The sequence below is a fragment of the Nothobranchius furzeri genome, chromosome 13, assembly GCF_043380555.1.
Source record: "Nothobranchius furzeri strain GRZ-AD chromosome 13, NfurGRZ-RIMD1, whole genome shotgun sequence".
In the NCBI taxonomy this organism is placed as follows: Eukaryota; Metazoa; Chordata; class Actinopteri; order Cyprinodontiformes; family Nothobranchiidae; genus Nothobranchius; species Nothobranchius furzeri.
In genome coordinates, this window is record NC_091753.1 from 21,828,342 (window position 1) to 21,852,208 (window position 23,867).

The 23,867-nt window shown below is 43.9% G+C and overlaps 1 protein-coding gene across 1 annotated transcript in view; it reads left to right on the top strand.

Moving 5' to 3' along the window:
• The window catches only part of sorl1 (sortilin-related receptor, L(DLR class) A repeats containing), a 143,852-nt gene that overhangs the window by 108,685 nt on the left and 11,300 nt on the right, over positions 1-23,867 (top strand). The window contains exons 14-32 of the mRNA XM_054742910.2: positions 764-950; positions 3,461-3,589; positions 3,785-3,870; positions 7,546-7,718; positions 7,824-7,955; positions 8,729-8,820; positions 11,660-11,906; positions 11,980-12,118; positions 12,211-12,384; positions 12,467-12,580; positions 12,661-12,783; positions 13,557-13,676; positions 13,866-13,991; positions 14,578-14,688; positions 14,841-14,972; positions 16,043-16,174; positions 16,371-16,505; positions 16,586-16,738; positions 22,229-22,399. Of these exons, the coding sequence (XP_054598885.2) occupies positions 764-950; positions 3,461-3,589; positions 3,785-3,870; positions 7,546-7,718; positions 7,824-7,955; positions 8,729-8,820; positions 11,660-11,906; positions 11,980-12,118; positions 12,211-12,384; positions 12,467-12,580; positions 12,661-12,783; positions 13,557-13,676; positions 13,866-13,991; positions 14,578-14,688; positions 14,841-14,972; positions 16,043-16,174; positions 16,371-16,505; positions 16,586-16,738; positions 22,229-22,399 (2,676 nt within the window). The remainder of the gene's footprint in view (positions 1-763; positions 951-3,460; positions 3,590-3,784; positions 3,871-7,545; positions 7,719-7,823; positions 7,956-8,728; positions 8,821-11,659; positions 11,907-11,979; positions 12,119-12,210; positions 12,385-12,466; positions 12,581-12,660; positions 12,784-13,556; positions 13,677-13,865; positions 13,992-14,577; positions 14,689-14,840; positions 14,973-16,042; positions 16,175-16,370; positions 16,506-16,585; positions 16,739-22,228; positions 22,400-23,867) is intronic.

The window sequence follows — 23,867 nt, forward strand, 5'->3', positions numbered from 1 at the left end:
TCTATGAAGCGACGTCCAACATAGTGCTCATTGCGAGACACACAGCAGAGCAAAAGCAGAGAAGCTGAAGAGCCAAAAAAAGATAGCGCTCGGTGGGCAGGAATGCTAGCCAGAAGGCAGTAGAGTCCAGTCAGCGAGCGGTTAAGCTATCTTTCAATAGCGCAGCTAGTTGTCAGATGTGTACTCAGCGAAGTGGAGAACGTAAGAACTGAGGAATGACAGTGACGCGATCGCTTATAAGTGGAGGGCGAGGCCTCCATGCCACGTTACTTTCATTTGCCTTACAGGCGTGATTAAATGTGTCTTCAGCTAGACCACACGAGGGCGCGATGTCCCATTGTACCTTCGTTGTACCGAGTGAATCGACTGAAAGGGAACTTGGCTGACATTTTACAGTATTCACTCAAATCAACAAGTATGAAAAGATACGTTTCTGGGGTATTTTGGCCGCTGTAGGCCCACGTATCGGTTATCTGTTTACACTGGTGAGGGATTTAGCCCGTCTCTTCACTCAAACATCGACCCGCTGATTTTTATTAATCTAGAAAACAACTTTCCGGCTCAAACTGACTTGTAAGATAATAAACTCGTGGAACAAGCCTGGACAAAAATTGTGTCCATGTCTATATATTGCACAGTCCCACAACAACTACATGATTAGCAACAGATCAGAACAGAGAGGCTTAGTAAACATTCCTAAAGTTGGCAAAAAGCTTCTGCGTCTAACTAGCCAAACCTTTCCCCTGTTGTTTGTCTGCTCCAGGCGTTCCATGTTCTGAGGCCGACTACAAACTCTGGTCTCCATCAGACGAGCACGGGAATGACTGTTTGTTGGGCCGAGAGGTGACGTTTAAGAGACGAGCTCCGCATGCTACCTGCTTCAATGGAGAGGACTTTGATAGGCCGGTTACTGTCTCCAACTGTTCCTGTACACGTCAGGACTATGAATGGTGAGATGAAACTAATCATGGACACAGCCACCCTGGATCTAGAATAAAGATTTAAAAGGTTGATGCTGTTTAACGAGGTCCTGACACACAGAATGCAACTGATTTTCTCCAGAGTTTAAAGGTGCTGTTAACTATTGTTTCTAGATTGACTTTTACATAAACGGGATAATCAGCATATTAAATGGTGGGGACATGTGCAAATTTAACTTTTTGCATCTTTTTGTGCTGTCATGTGGTTATTTTCTGCCTCTATAAACACTCCAGATTGGCATAAAAACCGTTTGTATTCTGTCGGGCTTCAGTTTCAGGAATCATGTTCTTCTACAAGCCACTTGGCAAAAGTCCCTCTTTGTGACATCACAATAAGGGAATTAGCATAGAACCCCCCTAGAGAGAAATTCAATGAGCTGTCCTTGAAGATGATTGTGTTGCAGCCGCTGCTGATTATCATCGAGGTATGTGGTCAGAACCACAGCAGCGTTGTTAGGTAATCTGTCAGGTGGGTATAAGGCTACGTTCACACTGCAGGCAAAAGCACATCAAATCCGATTTTTTTTCCCCCACGTGACTCATATCTGATTTTTTTATGACTGTCTGTGGCATGTCCCTGGGAAGGTGTTTAACCCACGACATGAAGAATCATCACAAAACAACGGCAGAAAGTTCAAACAATGATTTATTAAACCTAACTAAAAGTGTCCTGGAGATATCCAAGTTCAATGAAGCCAGAAAGAGTCCAGAAGTCAGTAGGGAGGGCAGATGGTGTGACGGGGTGCATCCAGGAGAGGGAGCCAGACGATGGCGGCAGAGGATAGGAGGAACAGGAGGAGAGGCGAACCGTGAGAGGTGTTGTCCAGGCGGGTTATGGTGAGTTCCAGGTAGGTATATTCCATCAATGGTTCAGCGTTTCCAAGTATCCTGAAGAGGAATACAAACTTGTGTCCAAAATGGTCCAAACACAAGAATCCAAGAAAAAATCCAAATACATCCAAATACTGTGACAGCAAAAATGTCTGAGCAGAAACCAAGCATAACCAAAGACTTGAGAGAGGCAAGATACTACCGTGAGTAGCTAATCATCCAGCGACGTGAAGTAGTTCCCTCTCCTCTTAAATAGAGCTCTGCTGCGGTTGATCTGAGGAGCTGCAGCTGCCGCTGATTGGTAATGCCCCGCAGCTGGTGAGTGCCCTCTCCTGGAATGAAGATCTCACAAAGATGTTGTAGAGAAGGAGGAGTACTCACCCCGACACACAACAGTCTGAACAGCACAGAGCCGATTTTTTTTTCAAATCCAACCCATGTCACTTTCATATGTGGTACTGATTTTGATACATATCAGATGTTTTTGAAAGCGACTGCTGTCTGAACGGTCACATTGCATTAAATCCGCCTCCTACGTCACCGAGTCAGCGGAGGAGAGCATCGTGTGTTGACGTTCCTGAAGAAAAGCGGTGATTTAAGGGATCAGGAGTCTGTCTGGACATCCTGTCAACATTCAGTAATTACAAATACGGAAGGGCATGAGAACGGGAGCAGGAGGTGCTGCTGGAGCAAAGCATCTCACCAGTCTTAAGTCTGTATGAGGAGGAGGGTTCTCCTTGAATGAACTTAATACCAGAACATTTTGAGTGAATAATGATTCGGGAAGATGGCAGGAATTAGGCTTAAAATAGTTTAAAGTTTTCAAAACAGTTTCCAGCCTTGGCATGTGTGGATGAACTGTCAGTGAAGCTCTCCACGTCACGTCTCCGCCTCCCCTGGTTTCGACTCCACCGTTTGTGACTTCTTGTCTTCAGCACATTCGGGTCGCTTTGGGGGCGTGGAGCGTTCACACTGGAGAGAGTTTGATGTCATAATGTGAACAGCCCCATAAAAAAAATGGGAATTGAGCATCAAGGCCTGCTTTGTGAACGTAGCCTTGGTGGTAACAGTCCTTAGGCTCTTCGTTACCCAATCGTGTTCCAGAGGCTCTGATGTAAATGTTGTAGAAAATCCTTGCATCTTTCTACCCCCTCACCCTGCTCTGTTTAAAGGGATACTGTGGTCAATGGAAAATGGTTAAATTAAACAAATCAGCTGTGTTGATGATCTAAAACATGTAGACATGTCTGCTTCACTTCACCAAGCCTCTGAAGTTGTTAGTGTGATACTCTGGCCACAGGGTGGGGAAATTAACCCTGTAAAGGGTCATTTAGCACACACTGGCTCAAGAAAATGGTTTAAAAATGTGAAAAAGTTGCAAAGTATGACTTTAACTATTTAGTAATTTTAATGCAACGTATTTTAACAACCTCACATTAATTCACTTCCACTAAATTACTTTTCTAAAGCTAATTAATAATGTTTTAACATACATCCTTTTCATTTAGCCTGAGCTGGACGTGAAACTAAAAACAGACTAACTCTCAATTAAACATCAGGAAAAATATTTCACTAAGGGTCTTTTACAACATTAGTATTAATGAGACCCAGTTTTTAGTGTGTTTTTTTTCTTGCCTTCATCTCTGTAGTGACTACGGATTCAAGCTCAGTGAGGACTTGTCTCTTCAGGTGTGTGTGCCTGACCCGGAGTTCCTGGGTGACCTTTATGCTCCTCCAATTCCTTGTCCTGTTGGTACCACCTACCGTCGCAGCAAAGGGTAACCTGACCTGTTCTCACCTACCTAACAGATTTAAACAGTTGAGATTTTTATTATTTATACAGCAGCGTAAAGACAACACCTGCAATGTTCAGTTGGGACAGGTCTTTTCCTCTGCGTGTGTGTGCGCGCGCATGCATGCATGCGTGTTTGGAAGACATCTGTGTCAGCTCCTGTTTGGTGTTCTGGTTTCAGCTACAGGAAAGTTCCTGGTGACAGCTGCAGCGGAGGAGACGTGGAGTCCAGGCTGGATGGAGAGATGCTGCCCTGTCCTGTTGGAGGTAAGAGATGGTTTTTCGTTCTTTTTGTTGTCATATCTAGGGCTGAAAATTTTTAGGACATTGATTTGCAATCGATTGCTATTTCAGTTTGATTTCGCCTTAGCTTGTTGATGTTTCTTTCTCTAATTTAGAAGAAGAAGAAAGGATTTTTTTAAAGTACCTCAAGATAAACGCCACGAGGTGTTTCACAAGAACAATATTTGTTTTTATTATAAAATACCATGATTAAAAAATTTTGGGAAAATAATGAAAAATTAATATCAGAGAACAGTTGATTGCTTTTGATTAACAAGTCCTTTCTGCAGTAAAATCTGGACTGAATCACAACAACCGACCTTCTAACTTAAGCCGGGCGTACACTGTGCGACTTTTTCACGTTTTTGAGCCGATTTTCCACTCGTGCGAGAATCCACGAGATCGGGGCGAGTTTTGCGCCGAGCGTCGTGTAGTGTACAGGGGGTTACGAGAGGCGATTAACACCACGTGACCAGCTACCGATCAGCAATCGTGAGCTCGCACGGACTTCTGGCGTGTTTAATATTTCGCTCGTCCCTCATGAGGGTATCGCACTGTTGAAGCGGCGCTGCGAGCAGCTGCGACCCAAAAAGTACATGAACCGCTCACGGCGCATGCGCAATCCTGCATCAACACCGCTCGCCCGCTATTTCCCTAATAACACACGTTGTTCGTTTTTGTTTCTACACGTTTTTTTTACTCACAAAGATTGTCAAGAAAGCGTGTTTGTCATGTTCATGTCAAATTAAACTGATCACAAAACACAGATTTACTTTCTTTATTTCTTTTTCCTCATCCAACCCCCATAAATCCCTGTGTGTCCTCCTGCAGCACTCCCGAAGGACAACAGGCAAGACAAAAAAGTCTGACGTGTTGAGTAAAAACTGCTATTTTTAGCACATTTTTAGGGCCGACGTGTTGCTACCAGACGTACAGTGTGAGCAGTCAGGTCGCATGCGAGAACTGGGTCGTGCAGTGTGAGCACACGACTCGTGAGATCTGCTCTGCGAGGAAGTCGTACAGTTTGAGCTGAAGCTGAGTGCTACGAGTGAAAAAGTCGCACAGTGTACGCCCGGCTTTACAGTTTTTATGTTTATAGTTTTGTTTTTGGTGGTAGTCTGCGTTTCCATGTCAAAGAAGATCCAAATACATCCTCTTTCTACATAAGAGACCTAAGTACCTCTATCTGCGCTTGATTCAAGGAAAAGCCCATCTAAATGGTCCAAGTTGATGCCAAAGCCGTTTCAAACAAGCCGTCGTCATCTTTTTTCACTTCATCACATCAGTCCGCCCACCAAATCAATAGAGCGCTATGATTGGCATACCACAATACCGCTCAGGCCAACGGTAGATCTGCTGAGGTTCTGTTGAAGCATGGCTAGACAGGGAAATTGTTTTGCTTCAGCTTCTGACGGTCTAGATTTCTAGGCTAACTGATGTGTTTCCGAAGCTAAAGCTAATTTCCTACACATCAGTGTAGGGCTGCAACAAACGATTATTTGGATAATCGATTAATCGGATTACATGGGGAAATTTTTAAAAACTGCTAGGGAAACGTTATTTCTCTCCTTCCTTCACTTTATTTAACACAACATTATTAGAAAACAGTTCAATAGCAGAAAAACAACATGCCATCACCTAAATTGTCTTATAAGGTGTATAGACAGAGACCCTAAGCTACATCTATCTGTGACCTAAAATGCTTGGTCCAAGTTAAACAGCTTAAGGGCAATTCTTATCTGTTTTGTTTGATCTCATCTGTTGACATTTATTTTAAATGTAATTAAACATAGGCTGTGAATTAATCAAAATTGATCACTATTTCCAAAAATGACTGAAAAAATACCAAATAAAATTAAAGTAAATGAATGCCATCCTCCTTGCGATGATGCCCTGGGCAACTGCCATAAAGTCACATCAAGAAATGCTGCTGATCATTCCAATGATCCCAAATAGACTCACATTAGGCCACATGAAAGCAACTGAACCCAAAAATATATTAACCAGGGTAAGGAGAGGGTCTTAACTTGAGGCCCTCTCTTCATTGGTCAGTCTGCACGAGACTGACTCTCAACCGACGTTCAGTCATAGGCAGCGAAGCGTCTCTGTGCAGCGCAAAAGCCCGGGTGGACAGTTTGTTTAATACAGGGTGATCATATTTCCATTTCCAAACAAGAGGACAGGGGATCTGTGCCTATGACGTCACACTATGGCAACGCCACACAAACCATGTTGGGACCCATTTTTTGTAAGAACTAAATTAATATCAGATTCTGCCAATTAAAGGGCTCTAAAAATATTCATATATAAATATTTAGCATATTTAATGCAAAATCTCATTTTTATGCTTTAGTGCTGCAACAAGGTTTTATTAATAATAAATTATTATACCTTTTGTTTTACTACAGCATCGGTAAGCTTCCTGTGCACAGATTATTAAGGATGCTTGTTTCAGCTGTGAGATTAGACGATAGGATCAATGAAAAAATAAGTTGTCACACACTCCATGGAAACTTTCAGAGAATCCACAAATAGTGGCTTTCAAATGGTTTTGTTACTTTTTGCAAGTTAAGAAAAGCAGCAGATGAGACAGCATGTCTGATAATTTAGTTTTTCATCTGATAATATTAGAACATGTCAGTAATGTCTGAGGGGCTTTTACAAACACTGTATAACTAATACTCCTGGAGAGGGTATGAATTACACAGAGGCTTCTGGGGAGCCCAGTTATGGGGGGGGGGGCATTTTGCCTTGGCCCCCAAAATGTCTTGAAACGGCCCTGGGTGTGTGACTGAGTTTTGAAGGTGATCTGAATTGTATCAGATGTGTAATTATTACATGTGTATAACTTATTGTTTTATACAGGTAAAAACGTGTAGTGGAGATAAATCTACCTACATTTTACATTGTTTTCTTGTTTTTATTTAACTATTTTCCTGTCCTGTCTGTCTCTCATCTTCCTGCATCTCCTCATAATTCTCCAGAAAAACTGCTGCCTGGATTCTTACCTTTTCACCTCATCAGTTACTTTTGAGCAGATTAAAGAGATCTCCTGACCGCAAAGCGCAGAACGCATTTTCGATGCTGCGTGAGGTGAAATCACCACAGCACAGATGATGAGCTCCGCAGTAGCGCGCTTCAGGCACAAATAAGACAGAAAATAGAGAACATGTGCAGACAAGAACGATCGTGTGCTAATTATAGTTTTTTGGTTGTGCCACTTTGAGAATGGACCGTGCGCTGGAAGCAGCTGCCTGGATCGCTGCGCAACAATGCTGAACCGGTTCGCAGCAGCGCAAGTCTGCGGCTCTCCCTCGCGCTGATCTGACTTGCTCTGGTCTGCGCGCAATGGCGGGCGGGAAGGGGGGGGAGGGCGCTTTTGGAAGAGTTGTGCGACACAATGAATCGATGACGCAGTTCGTTGCCAACGCTTTTAGTAATCGATTTTCATCGAATTTATCGATTCGTTGTTGCAGCCCTACATCAGTGAGACTTAATCAGGTATTTCACTGCTTTAATTTCCTCTTAACAGCATCACACACACACACACACACACACACACACACACACACACACACACACACACACACACACACACACACACACACACACACACACGTGTGTGTTGCGCTTTACTTCATATCTGCTGTGATCTTGCAGAAAGTAATGAGTTCATCCTGTACGCTGTGAGGAACTCCATCCATCGCTACGACCTGGCCACAGGTGCGGATCAGGCCCTGCCGCTGTTTGGCCTCAGGGAGGCTGTGGCTCTGGACTTTGACTACGACAGAAACTGTCTGTACTGGGCCGACATCTCGGTAGACACCATTCAGGTCAGTGGTCGACTCTCCCTTGAGGAAGCCTTTGCTTATTCCTTTTTGCTTCTTTTTTTTTTATGACCAAATTTTTTTATTATGATGCCCTTCATCCTCCCGCAGCGTCTTTGTCTAAATGGCAGCTCAGGTCAGGAGGTCATTGTCAGGAAAGACCTACAGAATGTGGAGGCTCTGACCTTTGACCCCATCAGTAGACTGCTCTATTGGGTTGATGCTGGAGCCCAGAAGATTGAGGTAATGTAAATGTATGTTTGTTGATCAACCACATCACATTTGCTTTAAATCAGGTGTGCCCAACCCTAGTCCTCCTGAGTGTGTGTGTGTGTGTGTGTGTGTGTGTGTGTGTGTGTGTGTGTGTGTGTGTGTTTATATGTCTTTTTGTGAATTTGAAATAAATGTATTCATCCCAAATCATTTTGAATGTTTCATCAAATTTATCTCGAAGCATTTATACGTGTTTGATCTTCCAGAGCTCACCTGCACTTTGGTTTAAACCAGCTCAGTGACCTAGTGGTATGAGTGTCTGCCCTGAGATTGGGAGATCGGGGGTTCACATCCATGGTTGGGTCATACCAAAGACTTTAAAAATGGGACAAAGTGCTTGACACTCAGCAGGGGTTAATTTGAGGGGTTAAACCACCCAATGGTTGCCCATCACGACCGTGTCTGCAGCTCACCACTCCCCCAGGGGATGGGTCAAATGCGGAGAAATAATTTCACCAGTGTGTGACAACTAATGGGACTTTATCTCTTATTATATTTGAATCTTGACAGTCACGTTAAATTATGTGATTCGTTTAATCAGTTTTAAAGTCGTGCTTTATAGGTCAGTACTTGATCAGCTGTTGTGTTAAATTGTGTTAATGCAGACACCCTCACAGGTGAACCCAGAACAGGAAGCTTTTCACACAGGAAGCACAGACAAATGGACTGATTCATGTACTACCAGAAAAATGTATTCTAGATTTTTACTTATTTATTGTTTATTTTTCTTGTTGTTTTTGAAGGTTTCTAATCCTGATGGGGACCTGCGTCACACTTTGCTCAACTCGTCCGTCCTGGAACATCCCCGAGCTCTGGTTCTGCTTCCCGCTGAGAGGTAAAAACACTGACGTGGCTGTTTAACACCTCACACAAGCATAAAAACACCTGTTGGAACATTTCTGATGTTCTCCGAGTGCAGACCTTTACCCACTCTGCTACCAGGCATACTGACCTTTAACCTCACTCATGCTTTCAAAGACGAAAGGAGCAGACAACAGTTACCTTCGCACCTTCGTACATTCGAGTATTTTACTCTTTATTTTAAATGCTCTCTAATGAGGAACCACTGGGAAAGTTTAAAGAAACATTATTTTACTTTGTTTTCTCTGAAAAAGAGACCTTCGGCTTGTCTCGTGTGATTCACTTTCTTTTTCTTGCTTTGTCTCGAACCGCATTCACACTGCAGGACTTAATGCTCAATTCTGTTTTTGTTGTTTTTCTTTTGCTGAGGTCTGATTTCTCTGTCTTGTTCACATCATAAGTTCAGTGCAACCACCATCAGACTACAGTTTGAGCCTGCATCTTACCTGAAGTGACCATCTTGTGCACATGTAGGTGCACCATTCCCTGCAGCACGCTGTAATCTAAAAACCTAATCTGATGATACATGTTAGCATGTTTCATTCAATTCTCTAGATGCTTAATTCTGATTGGTTATCGCTAGCATTCCTAACAACCTGGGAAGCTGGATATATAACCACTAAAAGACGACCCTGGAGCTGTAGTCTAATGGGCCATTCCCATCTATACCGGGTCGGCCCGGGCCGGGTAGCGTAGGTTGTTTACATATCTGGGTGGCCTGGTATTTTTCTGGGTCAACCAAGGCTCATTCTCAGCCCTCTTCTCGAGGGGGTCTGCTTCAGGCCGACCAGGGCCAACACATCCACTGCTGACAGCAAATTCACACCTTCCATTAGAGCAAGCCTCTGATTGGTGGGTAGAATCAGCCCACATGGGCTTAAGGCAAGGATGTGTGGAATCAACCGGGCCAGGCTGGGGCCGACTGGGGCTACCCGGCCCGGGCCGACCCGGTACAGATGGGAATGGCCCATAATGCAGCCCCACCATGTACTAATGGGAAATTGTCAATTAATTCCAGGTGTTGACTTTTTTTTAATTACTTTTGCCAAATGAGTAGGCAGGGCATGCAGACAGGTAAGTAGGCGGGGCTTTTTAGCTAGGTTAGCAGGAGGCACTTTCAACCCTACATCTCCAGTTAGCAGATTTGGTAGCTCCTGAAAATCTCTTGGCTCCACTTTTCACCTACAGAAGCCAGAGGCTTGATCTATGATTTTACTGTCTGTGCTTCACACTGTAACATACCAAAAGGGTCAATTTTTCACCATCTACATTTACCAACGTAGTGACCTTTCATCTACAGAAATAACTCCACTTTCTATTTGGCCTTCCAAACCCAACAGGTTCTGCTCAGTGCGTGTTGACATACACGAAGTCAGAATAAACTGTCACGGGCCCCTGCACTCTCTGCGTAGAAGCCAGACAGCATTCTTCACTCTGAAGAAAGTGAAGCTTCCCTGACTTTACAGTTATAAGTTAAATAATCATGTGTTGAATGAACAAGATGTTTAAAATGAAATGTTTGAATAATCTGTGCTTAAAGCAATGATGGCTTTAAAATGAATGTTTTTCTTACATTGACCCATTTCAGATCTTATGATCAGTATGAGTTTGATTTAATAAGTTAATCATTGTTTGCACTCATATTAAGGTTAATATGCACCTCACGTAAGAGTTTTAAGACATTCTCATTCACAGTGTCAAAAACATCTTTGTATCTGCACGAAGGCGTTCTCTCTGAGGGATGTTTTGGTAAAGCCTTTCAGACATGGCACATTCTGATTTGCCAGAATACGCCAGAAATGATAAATAAGGAGTTTATTAAAACAGGATTTACTTCCTGATTAATTCAGTTTCCAGCTGACTCCCAATTCGGCCAAATCGGGAAGGAAGCCTCTTTTGAAACAATCTCCTTTGATCTTAAGTCAAAACCTTTCTGCGACGCTGCAAGTGATTACAGACGCAACAGCTCTTTCCAGAGCTACTTCAACTCAGACATCCACCTTGGACACCTAATCTGCAGACCCCGGGTTGCATCTCACGGCCGGGGAAGCTAAACTCAGAGGAAGCTACTAATCTCTTGAGTATTGTGGTTTCGACGTCCGGTGACCTCACCGACCTGACCGGACCGCCGGGAGAGACTCATACAAGCGGGTATCGTAGCCTGCATACTGGAGTCTGTTGAGGTTTTTAGATAAAACAACTCCAGTTATAAACAAACAACAAATTCTTTTACAGCCCAGACTTCACATTTTCTCTCAGGTACAAAGCTTCCATTACATTTCACACATCACATTAAATGACTCCAGATCCACCACACCACATCTCATTATTCATATCTTGTCATGTATGAATTATTAGTTTAGGAAAAAGAATTAAATTCATTTTATAAACTATATACTGACTCTGTCTGAATTAATACGGAGTGTGTTTATGGTCCCTGAATAAGCAAAGAACCCTAGAATCTTATGATTAAACATTCAAAGACCAATCAGATTTCATATTTATATGGAATCATCACATCTTATTGGTCATAATTAACAAATGTATTCCACTTCAACCCCAACAACTTAATCCGTCAGATCCACCCAGTAGCTCAGACTGGAGTGGAAGCACAACATACTGGGTCTGATGGGTAAAATGGTTTCAGGTCGCATTGTGGTAACAAGCCTGTAGGACTAGAAGCAGCTGTTTACTATCTGACTGCACATTAATGCCCAGATGTGGTGTTTTATGAGTTAACGTTTAGCTCATAGTGAAAATAAAAGAATGTGTGCAAATTCTGTTTAACTGAATGCTAAACTGATGCCTCGCAGCCTGATGTTCTGGACGGACTGGGGAGACAGAGCAGCTGGTGTTTACCGGAGCTACATGGATGGAACCAATGTGTCCTGCATCATCTCAGAGGGTGTCCGCTGGCCCAACGGCATCACGGCCGACGACCACTGGCTATACTGGACAGAAGCCTTCAGCGACCGCATTGAGAGGGCAGACTTCAGCGGGGCCCAGCGGAGCATTCTCATGGAGGGTCTTCCCCACCCGTATGCCATAGCTGTCTTCAAAGTAAGTTAAAGTCACGGAAATGGGTATTTAATTTCAGTTTGCTTTAGAAATGTAAGTCTAACGTTGATTTCAGAATGATCTGTACTGGGATGACTGGTCTAAGATGGGAATCTTCAAAGCTTCAAAAGCTGGATCTCACAGCAGTGAGCTGATTGTCGGCAGACTAACTGGAGTCATGGATCTCAAAATCTTCTATAAAGGGAAGAACAGAGGTGAGGAACATCAGATGGGACAGAGCCTTGTGTCTACGTTCCCTGTCGCCATTAACCAGATCATCTTTGGTTTTTTATCTGTGTGGCATCAGGATATAACTCCTGCGCCGACCAGCCGTGCAGCCTGCTGTGTCTACCTCAGCCTGGCCACCAGCACACCTGTGTTTGCCCTGAAGGAGCTCCGACCATGACCATGCATGATGGAGAGCTGAGGTGCCAGTGTCCCCCTGGCTACCAGCTCCAAAACAACACTTGCATCAAGACTGGTGAGACCACCTGTGAACTTCTGAGGAGATGGGCAGATTATTGGGATGATTTTATGAGATAATTCTTCTTTCCCCTCGTCAGAACACAGTTGTTTGCCCAACCAGTACCGCTGCTTCAATGGCCGCTGCATCAGCAGCATCTGGAAGTGCGATAGCGACAATGACTGTGGCGACATGAGTGATGAGCAGGAGTGTCGTGAGTTTCCAGCCACAGAACTTTGCTCTGTGACAGGAAATCATCTGTCTCAGTCTCGGTTTATGCTTGTGTGCTTGCAGCCACCACAACTTGTGATCCCTCCAATCAGTTCCACTGTGTGGCCTCAGGCTCCTGCATCCCATTGGCCTTCAATTGTGACCATGAAGATGACTGTGGAGACAACAGTGATGAGGAGCATTGTGGTGAGATGTTCTGCTTGTTTGGCTCTCAGCTCTCCCCTGCATCTCTGTGTTGGAGGTGTTAGCACTGTTTGCATTCATTTTCTAGGGGTATGTTGCTAACACTGAGAAAAAAAGGCGTGTGGTTGTGCAGCAGAAATGAGCTGACAGGAGACCTTTGGTCCGTTAGCCTGGCGAGCTAACGCTACAACAGGCTAAAACTATAGTCAGATGTTATGTAAGGTTGCTACGCTAATCACTTAGCTCCAAAACACTAAAGATAAATCCCTTCTTTCCCTCCACTTACCCCATTAGCTTGAAGTTTGCAGACTGATTTAAATGTATTGCCAGTCGCGTTAGCATTCAGGCTAGACTGGTGCACCCCAGTGCATGCTGGGAACTTGGGTGCATTCTTGTTTATTCACAGCTCCTTCTTGTGGACAAGCAATTCTATTGGTCAACGCTCTAGGCTCGCTTAATGATTGGTTTTGCTGTAGAGGCCAGGGGAGGGACTTAGGGGGAAAAAATCATAATGGCGTTTATTTTGGTCATTATAATTCAACACACGCAAAGATCATGACAGAATCACGAAGAAGAAAAATGTCTGATGAGAGGCGCTGCTCCTCCTGATCAAATACAGACTGTCAGCTGAGGTTGTTCCTTCATCTGGTCAGCCTCTTCCGGAGAGAGGGAGGTGTGGGGGTCTCTTCTGGACCCGCAGTGGATAAGAGGAAGGAAATAATGAACAGACTATATTCATAATAAAGACCTAACCCTGGTTTTGATTCTTTTCTCAGAGACTCACCAGTGTGGCGCTGGTGAGTTCACGTGTGCACGAGGTGTTTGCATTCGTGAGGCATGGCGCTGCGATGGAGACAACGACTGCAGGGACTGGTCTGATGAAGCCAACTGCACAGGTTGATACTTACTGAGCCAAAACACAGCCACTAAAGATTTAGTCCAACAAAATCAAAAAGTCTACCACCCTGTGTGTGTTTACTTTAACACAAGCACACTTTTGCTTATAGAAGGATTTTATTTTCATGAAGATCTTGTTTTACCAGCTCTTTTTGTCTTTCCTCTGTTTATTCATTTTGTTGCCCCAGTGGGCCGCCATACATGTGAGCCCAGCAGCTTCCAGTGTCACACGGGTCACTGTATACCACTGCGCTGGAAGTGTGACGGAGACGATGACTGTCAGGATAACTCGGATGAAGATCCTCAGTATTGTGGTAGGTTGACAGACCTCATTGTTGACTCTAGTAGAAATCATGGTTTCACAACAAAACAGTTTAGTCAGTGATGATTAAGAAGCATGTGAAAATCTTAAGGTGCGTTCTCACCAAGACAAGTATCAGTTTGTCTAGAAGCATGAGGGTGGACTCTGGTTCTCCGTGGCGTAGCACTAGGTGGGGTTTTATGGCCATTGTTGATGCTTCATTAGATAATTTCAGGAGTGAATCAGCTGCCCCCTTTAGGGGCGCCACACCCACACAACTTCCTCTATTTCTCTCCACCATCCTCCTCTGTTCCCCTCTACATCTCCTCCTCCATTTTTTTATCTACTCCTCTTCCTATTTTCTCCACATTCAAGATCCTTTGTCAAATATTTCCACACAGTCGTAATGTTCCTAGATTTCTGCATTTATTCTAGAAATCTCTTTCTAATTGGTTGTTCAGTTTTTGCTACAAGTGATTATTTTAGTGTCAAACCAGTGATGTCATGAGAAAGAAACCGTCTCAGTTTGGATGATGAGCTGTCTCCGTTCTGCTCAAACTGAAGAGCTGGGGGTGCTTAATCCAATCACGTGTTTTCAGAGGGAACCCAGTGTAAAGGCTTCCTCTGCTCCAATGACACCTGCCTCCCAGCGACAGCACACTGTAACGGGATCCAGGACTGTCCAGATGGCGCCGATGAGCACAACTGCGGTGAGAAACTAGGAACTGCTGCCAAATATATTCCAGAACTTTTCCAGCGTAGATTAAAAAGTTATTCAAGATGCTTGTTCTGATTCCCCGCCCCCTGACCTCTCCACACAGACACAAGTGACTTATCGTGTTGTTGTTTGTTTTCCTCGTAGACCCGTTGTGTACTCGCTACATGGAGTTTGTGTGTAAGAACCGAGCTCAGTGCCTGTTTCAGTCCCTGGTCTGTGATGGGATCAAACACTGTGAAGATGGGTCTGATGAAGATGCACAATACGCTGGATGTGGTGAGCGTCAGTCACACACAGGCTACAGCTAACGGTCTCCTAGAATTGCCTCAGAAATGGATTTCAAAGGGCCTCTTGACCTTTAAGCCGGATTCATGCTTCTCCGTCTGCGTCAGTGCGGAGACACGCAACGTCCTTGCGGGCCTGCCGGAGAGCTCTGCAAGGACGGACGGAGTCGAGCTCTCTCTTCTAAACATCTGTCAGTCGAGACGGACAACGCAAGCTTGTGATTGGTCAGGACGCCGCTGTCGTCTACACCGCCGCTATTGCGCCCTCAAAAACACAAAGAGAGCCGAGGATAACTAGCGGCAGACACGGAGCAGCTTGAAGAATACCTCGCGAAAAAACTCTAAAAACATGAACGTTTAATTCTCCCGTGACTGGAGGAGTGAAAAGATGCGCAGCAAGCGTTTTATTTGTGGACGGAAATGACAGGAAACGTGGGTTTAGAGGTGGCGAGCGCATGAAGAGGTGGAGGAGAATGAGAGACAAATTAGTCTGTGTTAAAAAGTCTCTTATATACAAAAAAACACAATATAAACACACGATCTAAGACCGATACATGACAGGATACTACAGAACAGCGCTACGCCCTCTGGTGTCCTGCCGGGGAATTGCTTTGCAACGCTCTCCAGGAGACGGAGAAGTATGAGAGCAAAACGCTTCCGTCAATCCGTGCGTGTCTGTCCCTTGCGGAGCTGACGGAGAAGCATGAATCAGGCTTTAGGCTGCATTTACACAGCAGGTCTTAATCCTCTATTCAGATTTTTTTGGGGATGCCATTCACACAAACCAAAAATCTGATCTGTGATGTTTAACTATTAAGTCACAAGTGGGTGTAAAAGTCAGATTAGATGTAGCCTCAGTTTAACATCACAGTGTCAACTTCACCTAAAATACGGTTCTACTTACAACAACAGTTCCTTATATTTGTTCCTTCTCTCAATACCAGCTGCATCCATTCGCTGCTTGGTTTCCTCAAAGCCTAAATATTCTGTCAGCATTTGAAGAAGGAACAGAAATGTTCTAAAGCAGTAAAATATGTACTCTCTTCATGTGTAAACTTTCAGCCACGACGTCTGAATTTAGCAAAGTGTGTGATGCCTACACCTTCCAGTGTGCCAATGGAGTGTGTGTGAGTCTGGAGTGGAAGTGTGATGGCATGGACGACTGTGGGGACTACTCTGATGAAGCTAACTGTGGTGAGCTGGAAGAACGCGGAGCACGCACACACACACACACACACACACACACACACTGTTAGCAGAGAAACCACGTGGCTCACAGGCAGGCAGTAAATAAAGTGATGTTGTTTTATTTACCACTAAACTTTTATTTTAAGTTGTGAAGAATTCTACTGGATCACCAGAATCTGAAGCTAACTCTCCCTCACTGCAGCTGCTCCCACTGACGTCCCCGGCTGCTCCAGATATTTCCAGTATGAATGCAAGAACGGGCGCTGCATTCCTACCTGGTGGAAGTGTGATGGAGAGAATGACTGTGGAGACTGGTCCGATGAGGCTCAGTGTACAGGTCCTTCTACGCCGTAGCATCAACACCACGTCACGTTACACATGTCAAATGTGTGTGTTCATGTTATTCATCCATTTCAGGTGGTGATACACCTCACAGTGTGACACCTGGTGCTAACACATGCGCCCCCAACCGGTTCCACTGTGGATCTGGAGCTTGTATCATCAACACCTGGGTGTGTGATGGCTATCCTGACTGTCCTGATGGAAACGATGAGCTCGGATGTCTCACAGGTTCTCACTACTCACTGAGCTTATTAGTCACTTGTGCTGGGGGACCAAACATTATAGTGAGATATGGCAGTGCTGTGTTACATCATGTGCGACACACACACACACACTTGTATACACACTGATTAAAGTTAGCAGGGATGGCAGCCATAATCTTTCTTAAAGCTGCTATATCGAATCTACAAAACAAGCTAGGTTTTGAACGCAAACATGGAACACTCTTCCCTCCGCTCGTTTTTCTTCCCTGAGACGCTTTTGTGAGAACCATAAACCCAAATTACCAGAGGAAACGAGATAGCGCTAAACACCAGTCGCTGTTTTCTAAGTGCAAACGTCTTTTGTTGTCCGTGACTTCAAGTGATGCTTTTCCTTTTGGGAATCTGGTAGTTTGTCCTAATGTTCAAGTGGTAGCAGTTGACTGTTTCTCCTTCTCTGATATCATTGAGCGGAAAACCTCTCACGCCCATGGGCGTCGCACCTGTGAGGGATGTGGGTGTTTTTTTTTTTTGCCGTTTTGCTAATTTTTGTACACCAGTATGGTTTCTCTAGCTGGCCAAGCCATCCTATATACAGGTGCTGGCCAGTAAATTAGAATATCATCAAAAGGTTGAAAATATTTCAGTAATTCCATTCAAAACGTGAAACTTGTACATTATATTCATGCAATGCACACAGACCAATGTATTTCCGATGTTTATTACGTTTAATTTTGATATTTATAGGTGACAACCAATGAAAACATCAAATCTGGTATCTCAGAAAATTAGAATATTCTAAAGGCCAATGAAAAAATGTTTGTTTCTCTAATGTTGGCCAACTGAAAAGAATGAACATGAAAAGAATGTGCATGTATAGCACTCAATACTTAGTCGGGGCTCCTTTTGCCTCAATAACTGCAGTAATGCGGCGTGGCATGGACTCGATCAGTCTGTGGCACTGCTCAGGTGTTATGAGAGCCCAGGTTGCTCTGATAGTCGTCTTCAGCTCCTCTGCATTGTTGGGTCTAGCGTATTGCATCCTCCGCTTCACAATACCCCATAGATTTTCTATGGGGTTAAGGTCAGGCGAGTTTGCTGGCCAATCAAGGACAGGGATACCATGGTCCTTGAACCAGGTGCTGGTGGTTTTGGCACTGTGTGCAGGTGCCAAGTCCTGTTGAAAGGTGAAGTCTGCATCCCCATAAAGTTGGTCAGCAGCAGGAAGCATGAAGTGCTCTAAAACTTCCTGGTAGACGGCTGCATTGACCCTGGACCTCAGGAAACAGAGTGGGCCAACACCGGCAGATGACATGGCACCCCACACCATCACTGACGGTGGAAACTTTACACTGGACCTCATGCAACGTGGATTCTGTGCTTCTCCGCTCTTCCTCCAGACTCTGGGTCCTTGATTTCCAAAGGAAATGCAGAACTTGCTTTCATCAGAAAACATAACTTTGGACCACTCAGCATCAGTCCAGTCCTTTTTGTCCTTGGCCCAGGCGAGACGCTTCTTGCGCTGTTTCTTGTTCAAGAGTGGCTTGACACACGGAATGCGACACCTGAATCCCATGTCTTTCATGAGTCTCCTCGTGGTGGTTCTTGAAGCGCTGACTCCAGCTGCAGTCCACTCTTTGTGGATCTCCCCCACATTTTTGAATGGGTTTGTCGTCACAATTCTCTGCAGGGTGCGGTTATCCCTAGAGCTTGTACACTTTTTTCTACCACATTTTTTCCGTCCCTTCGCCTGTCTGTTAATGTGCTTGGACACAGAGCTCTGCGAACAGCCAGCTTCTTTAGCAATCACCTTTTGTGTCTTGCCCTCCTTGTGCAAGGTGTCAATGATTGTCTTTTGGACAGCTGTTAAGTCAGAAGTCTTCCCCATGATTGTGGTGCCTTCAAAACAAGACTGAGGGACCTTTTAAAGGCCTTTGCAGGTGTTTTGAGTAAATCAGCTGATTAGAGTGGCAGCAGGTGTCTTCTATATTCAGCCTTTTCAGAATATTCTAATTTTTTGAGATACCAAATTTGGAGTTTTCATTAGTTGTCACTTATGAATATCAAATTTAAATGTAATGAACATTGGAAATACATTGGTCTGTGTGCATTGCATGAATATAATGTACAAGTTTCACGTTTTGAATGGAATTACTGAAATATTTTCAACCTTTTGATGATATTCTAATTTACTGGCCAGCACCTGTATGTGAGTATACAGTCTGGCCACGGTCCATCGACGGCTCTCAGTTGTGGGGCGGGTGGTTGTCTTTTAAACGGTCTCCACATGCTATTGGATAACAAACAACGTGATGTCAGTCTACAGGGCAGTCCGCCATACTCCATCAAAGAAGATTCAAACACATCCTGTAGTACCTCTATCTGCTCTTGACTCAAAGATAATTAAAAGTCAGAATAGCTCAAATTTGATGCCAAAGCCATTTCAAAGAGCCGTTGATGTCTTTGTTTATTTAGTAGCATCCCGCCCACCAAAGCTAATTTTGGATTAGATCATCCAGAAAACAGGAACGGCTTGCAATCAACTTTAAAAGCCGTCCCTCTTCAGGGTATCTGCAGGTCCTTAAAAAGTCTTAAAAAGTCTTAAATTTGCTTTTCCAAATTTAAGGCCTTAAAAATCCTTAAAAATGACAAATAATCCTTAAATAGTTTCCAAAGGTGTTAAATTACCATAGATCCAATAAACAAGATTCTTTTATTTCTATAAAATATTTGTGAATTTCTAGTTAGTTCAGCATTTTTTGTGTATGATATTGGCGTAAGCGGAACCGTACACATTCGGTTGGTTGTGAAAGGGGGCTATTTTTAGATGAGCATGCTAGTGGGAGTTTACGCCATGGGGAAGTGCAACATTAATGGTAACTGGATGGCTAATCTCACGTTCACGACGTGGTTAGCACTGGTTCCAGGCAATAGCTGGAAATTATGGCTTAAATTTAATTTTAAAAAAAGCTTAAATTTGGTCAAAGTGGCCTTAAAATGTCTTAAATTTGGCTCCCTTAAATCTGCGGATACCCTGCTTGTTAATTAGGCTGTCAATTTTGAAGTAAGGTGGGATGGCTGGCTTCCAGATGAGGGACATGTGCGATACTGGTAGCTCAGGAGCGACGTGTTGGAGACCCTGTGCGCCACGTCCATAAAGACAAGCTGGACAGGGGAAACAGAAGAAAGACAGCTGAACAGTTTGTCTCATGTAAGGAAAGCAGAAAGAGCATATTTGGCTCTTTTAAACGAATTGAGTTAATGTTACTTGTGTCTCTTTAATAACTTAACACCTCAGTCTACCCGTCTGCCTCGCTCAAAGATGTTACACAAATAGTTCTTAAAAATACCTTCAAGTACTTTTAAGTGTGTGCATTGAATGTCTCTCTTTTGGATTCAGCCAGTGTGACCATTACAGCTGTGGAAAGGTTTTTTTCTAATAGTGCTTTTTTTATCTCACCCACTGAGTTGCCCACAGTTACCAAAGTTCACATGCAGCAGGTTCTCAGTTTTTACTGCGAGGTGTTTCTTTAATCTTACCTCCACTTTTGCTATTTTTAATCCAAAGAATGTACAGCTAAATACTTCATTTTGCAAGTGGTGTACTTTGTAGGTCATAACTTGAGCTGCTTCTAGTTTTATGGGTCAAACTGGAAGCCGTAACGCAACAGGTTTCATTTTTGGTAAATGTGTAATGGAATTAGGTCATTCCGAAATTTATGGTTAGTAATCCTTAATTCAGAGTTCGTCACAGTTTGCATCTTGGTTTGTGATTCTTTTGTGTTTCCTAAATTGTTACTGATTTGTCCTATAATTACGTTTATTAGTGATTTTCACATGCACCACCACTATTCACCACCAGTGTTGGGAGTAACGCGGTACAAAAGTAATTAATTACTGTAATGCATTGCTTTTTGCTGTAATGTGGTAATGTAAGGCATTACAGGGAAAGAAAATGGTAATACTTACTCGGTACAATTGTCAGTAACGCGGTAATTACAACGCATTTTTAAACCCAGAATCAAGATGCGGGTTTCCTAAAAATTCTAATTGCAGGAAGCCTGAAAAAAGATCCAGTATCCACATATATGACGTCATTTATGGACTCAGCTTTGCGGGCATTCTATGAGCAGAGAGGACGCAGCGGTAATGGCTCAAATACTCCAGCAGCGTCCTACGCGCGGCCGCTGTTATATTCACAAAATCATTCCACCAAAACAAAGCAATTCGTTTGCGATCATTTGTATCAGCCCATATTCTCTGGTACTTCATGTACTTTTCAGCTGAGTTCATAATCTGCGCCCCGGTCATTTCAACTCATTGCTGCTGGAGCGCAGCGCATATTACGCTTTTTTTTTGCGTTCGGTAGATCCCTTTGGCTGATTAGTTAGAAAGTAGGAAGTCTAGGAAACAGTTTTTCTGGAAGACGGAGAAAACATGCAGCATGCAGGAAGGTTAGAGAGAGAAAGGGCAGGAAATTATTCACATAAAATCAAGAAAACAAAACAAAGTGCTTGAAAAGAAAAAAAGTAGGTAGATTTATCCGCAATACACATTTTTACCAGTGAAAGCAATAATATATAAGCATGTAATATTTATACATGGGATAGAATCAGATCACCCCAGAAGTCAGTCCCACATCCAGGGCCGTATCAAGGCATGTGGGGACCAAGGCAAATACAGGCTTGGAGCCCCCACCACCTCACTCCCTGCTCAGATGGCCCTATAAGATGGCAGCGTGCTGAGAGTACAGATTGTTGTTGTTTTTATTTAATAAACAATCATTTTAAAGCACTGTTATTATATCTGACTGTTTTTAACAGCAACCCTAGCTCAGACACCACATCACTTTCCACATATATGTCATGAGCTCACTGAGCGTCACATTACCAGATTCATATTGAAGTTGTTTTGGTGAAAGTTACTTCAAGTAATGCAAAAGTAGTGTAATGCCTTACATTTTAAAATCAGCAATATTGTAATGTAATGAATTACTTTAAAATGAGGGTAACAAATAATAAATAATGCATTACAGTTTTGAAGTAACTTGCCCAACACTGTTCACCACTAATGTTGCATTCATCTGCAGTTCTTATCAAACTGTAAGTAAATGTAACAAACCGTTTGATGTTATTATTAAAGTAAAAACAAGAACAAACATCCAGTAAGAGTTTCGGTTTACAGCCGATGACATCCAAGGGCAACATCCCCCACACTTTTGAAAAGCTTGCTACACCCCTGCTCACACCAGTGGTATTCCGTTGCAAAACACACGAGTGTGTAATGAATGCAGGACCCAGGGAATGACAGTATTACGACTTGAACTCAAACCAGGACATCGCCGACTTGTTTCCAGTTTTCTTCTCAGAGCTCTTAAACACTTTCACCTCACAGAAGGTCTGGTTCTAATCCCATCCCCAGCTCAGTTTGGTTCCCCAGTCTAAAACCCAGCTGGTTCTGTACCCGTGTGCTCGACACACAGTTAACCAAATAATGGTTTCACTTCTTGTTCTAACAGCTAATAACTCAGCTACGCTGGCCCCAGCACCCTCTCAGACCCCTCCTCCATCTCCTGGTCGATGTGGTCAGGGTCAGTTCCAGTGTCGCCGACCCCCCCACTGCCTCCCTGAGTGGCTGCGCTGTGATGGCCAGCTCCACTGTGAGGATGGTTCTGATGAAGCTCAGTGCCGTAAGTTTGGAAGGACACAAGTGTTGTTCTGTGGTTGCACGCCTGCTCTTGTTGTTTCTGGTTCCTCATTTTGTTTGTAAGCATAAGATTTCAGCAGCTGCAATCCGATGTACAGGACGCTGTCAGGATTATGTTATGACTACTCTGCTATATTCCATCCATCCATCAATCAATCAATCAATCAGGTTGTAGAAGTAATAGGTCCAGAAAGGAAACCCATAGCTCCCTCTTCCCAGTTTCTCCTGGAGGATCCGTGTTCCTAAACCAGGGAGGATATAAAATCCCTTAAGTGGGTTCTGGATCTACCTCTGGGTCTCTTCTCAGTGGAAAATGCCTTGAAATCCTCCAGAAGAAGGCGACTAGTAGCAATTCTAAAAAAAGTCACAATCTATCTCAGCTTACTCTTTTGATGGGGAGAAGCAGCAGCTGTAAAGCCTAGTTTATAGCTCTCCTCCTGCAGGTTTGGACTCGCATGTATTGTTGGAGACGTTTTCCTCTTTTACTTCTCCTGGCGTGTCAGTGTTGTGAAGCATTTCCCCACCAGGACAACAGAGGGCGGAGGGCTTTTCTGTGGCATCCTGCCATCATTGCATTCGCGCCTCTGGTGTGTTTATTATTGTGTGTTTATGTTGTGCTTCATGTATTTCAGAGACTTTATTTGCCCCTCATTCTCCTCCCTCTTCATGCAGTCACCACCTCGAAATCCATGTTTCTCCTAGTTTCCTGATACAAATAAATAAACTTATCTTTGTACTTCTTCAGTCGCGATTGTAAAAACGTTTATGTCGTCGGACTTTTTCTGCAAAACGCATTCAGCCTGTTCTGTGTCTGCCACCATTTATCTCTTCAGCTGTCATTCTTTACTTTTGAGGGGTTGATGGCGGAGCTTTTGACATTGGTAAAGGAAGTGGCATCCTGACCAATCACTGGCTTGCAGTCTGTTACGTTCACCCCGGTTTCACACTGCAAGCATCAGCGCAACAGAACAGCTGCGGAGCGGCTCACTCGCGAACTTCAAAGCGGTCCTTTTCACACCGGGAGAGTCATGGCCGCGGCACGGCTTCCTCGCTGCCCCCCGCTGTACCCGCGAGATTTTAAAATCCCTCGAGACTTCCAACACCTTCCTCATCGAGAGATCACACCCCCCGCGAGGAATCACACCGTTGCACTTCTCGAAAGAAACTGGTGGTAAACAAAGCTGTTCGGTTACACGTACTGATAAGTTATATATAACATCGCAACGTTGCATTTTATTTTGAAAATAACCGTGGATTTTACACTGAAACCGTGTGGTTTCCTGTCTCGCACTATGTGAACTGCGGAAATTGACGTGTCCCAGAAGCGGCTTGCAGAAAAATAGAACTCGATCCTATCTTTAGCTGCGCAGCGCGGCACGGCATGCCGTTTCTGGGACGCGGCTGGTTTGAAACACTCCACAGACTATAACTGGATTCTGTTTGAAGCGGTG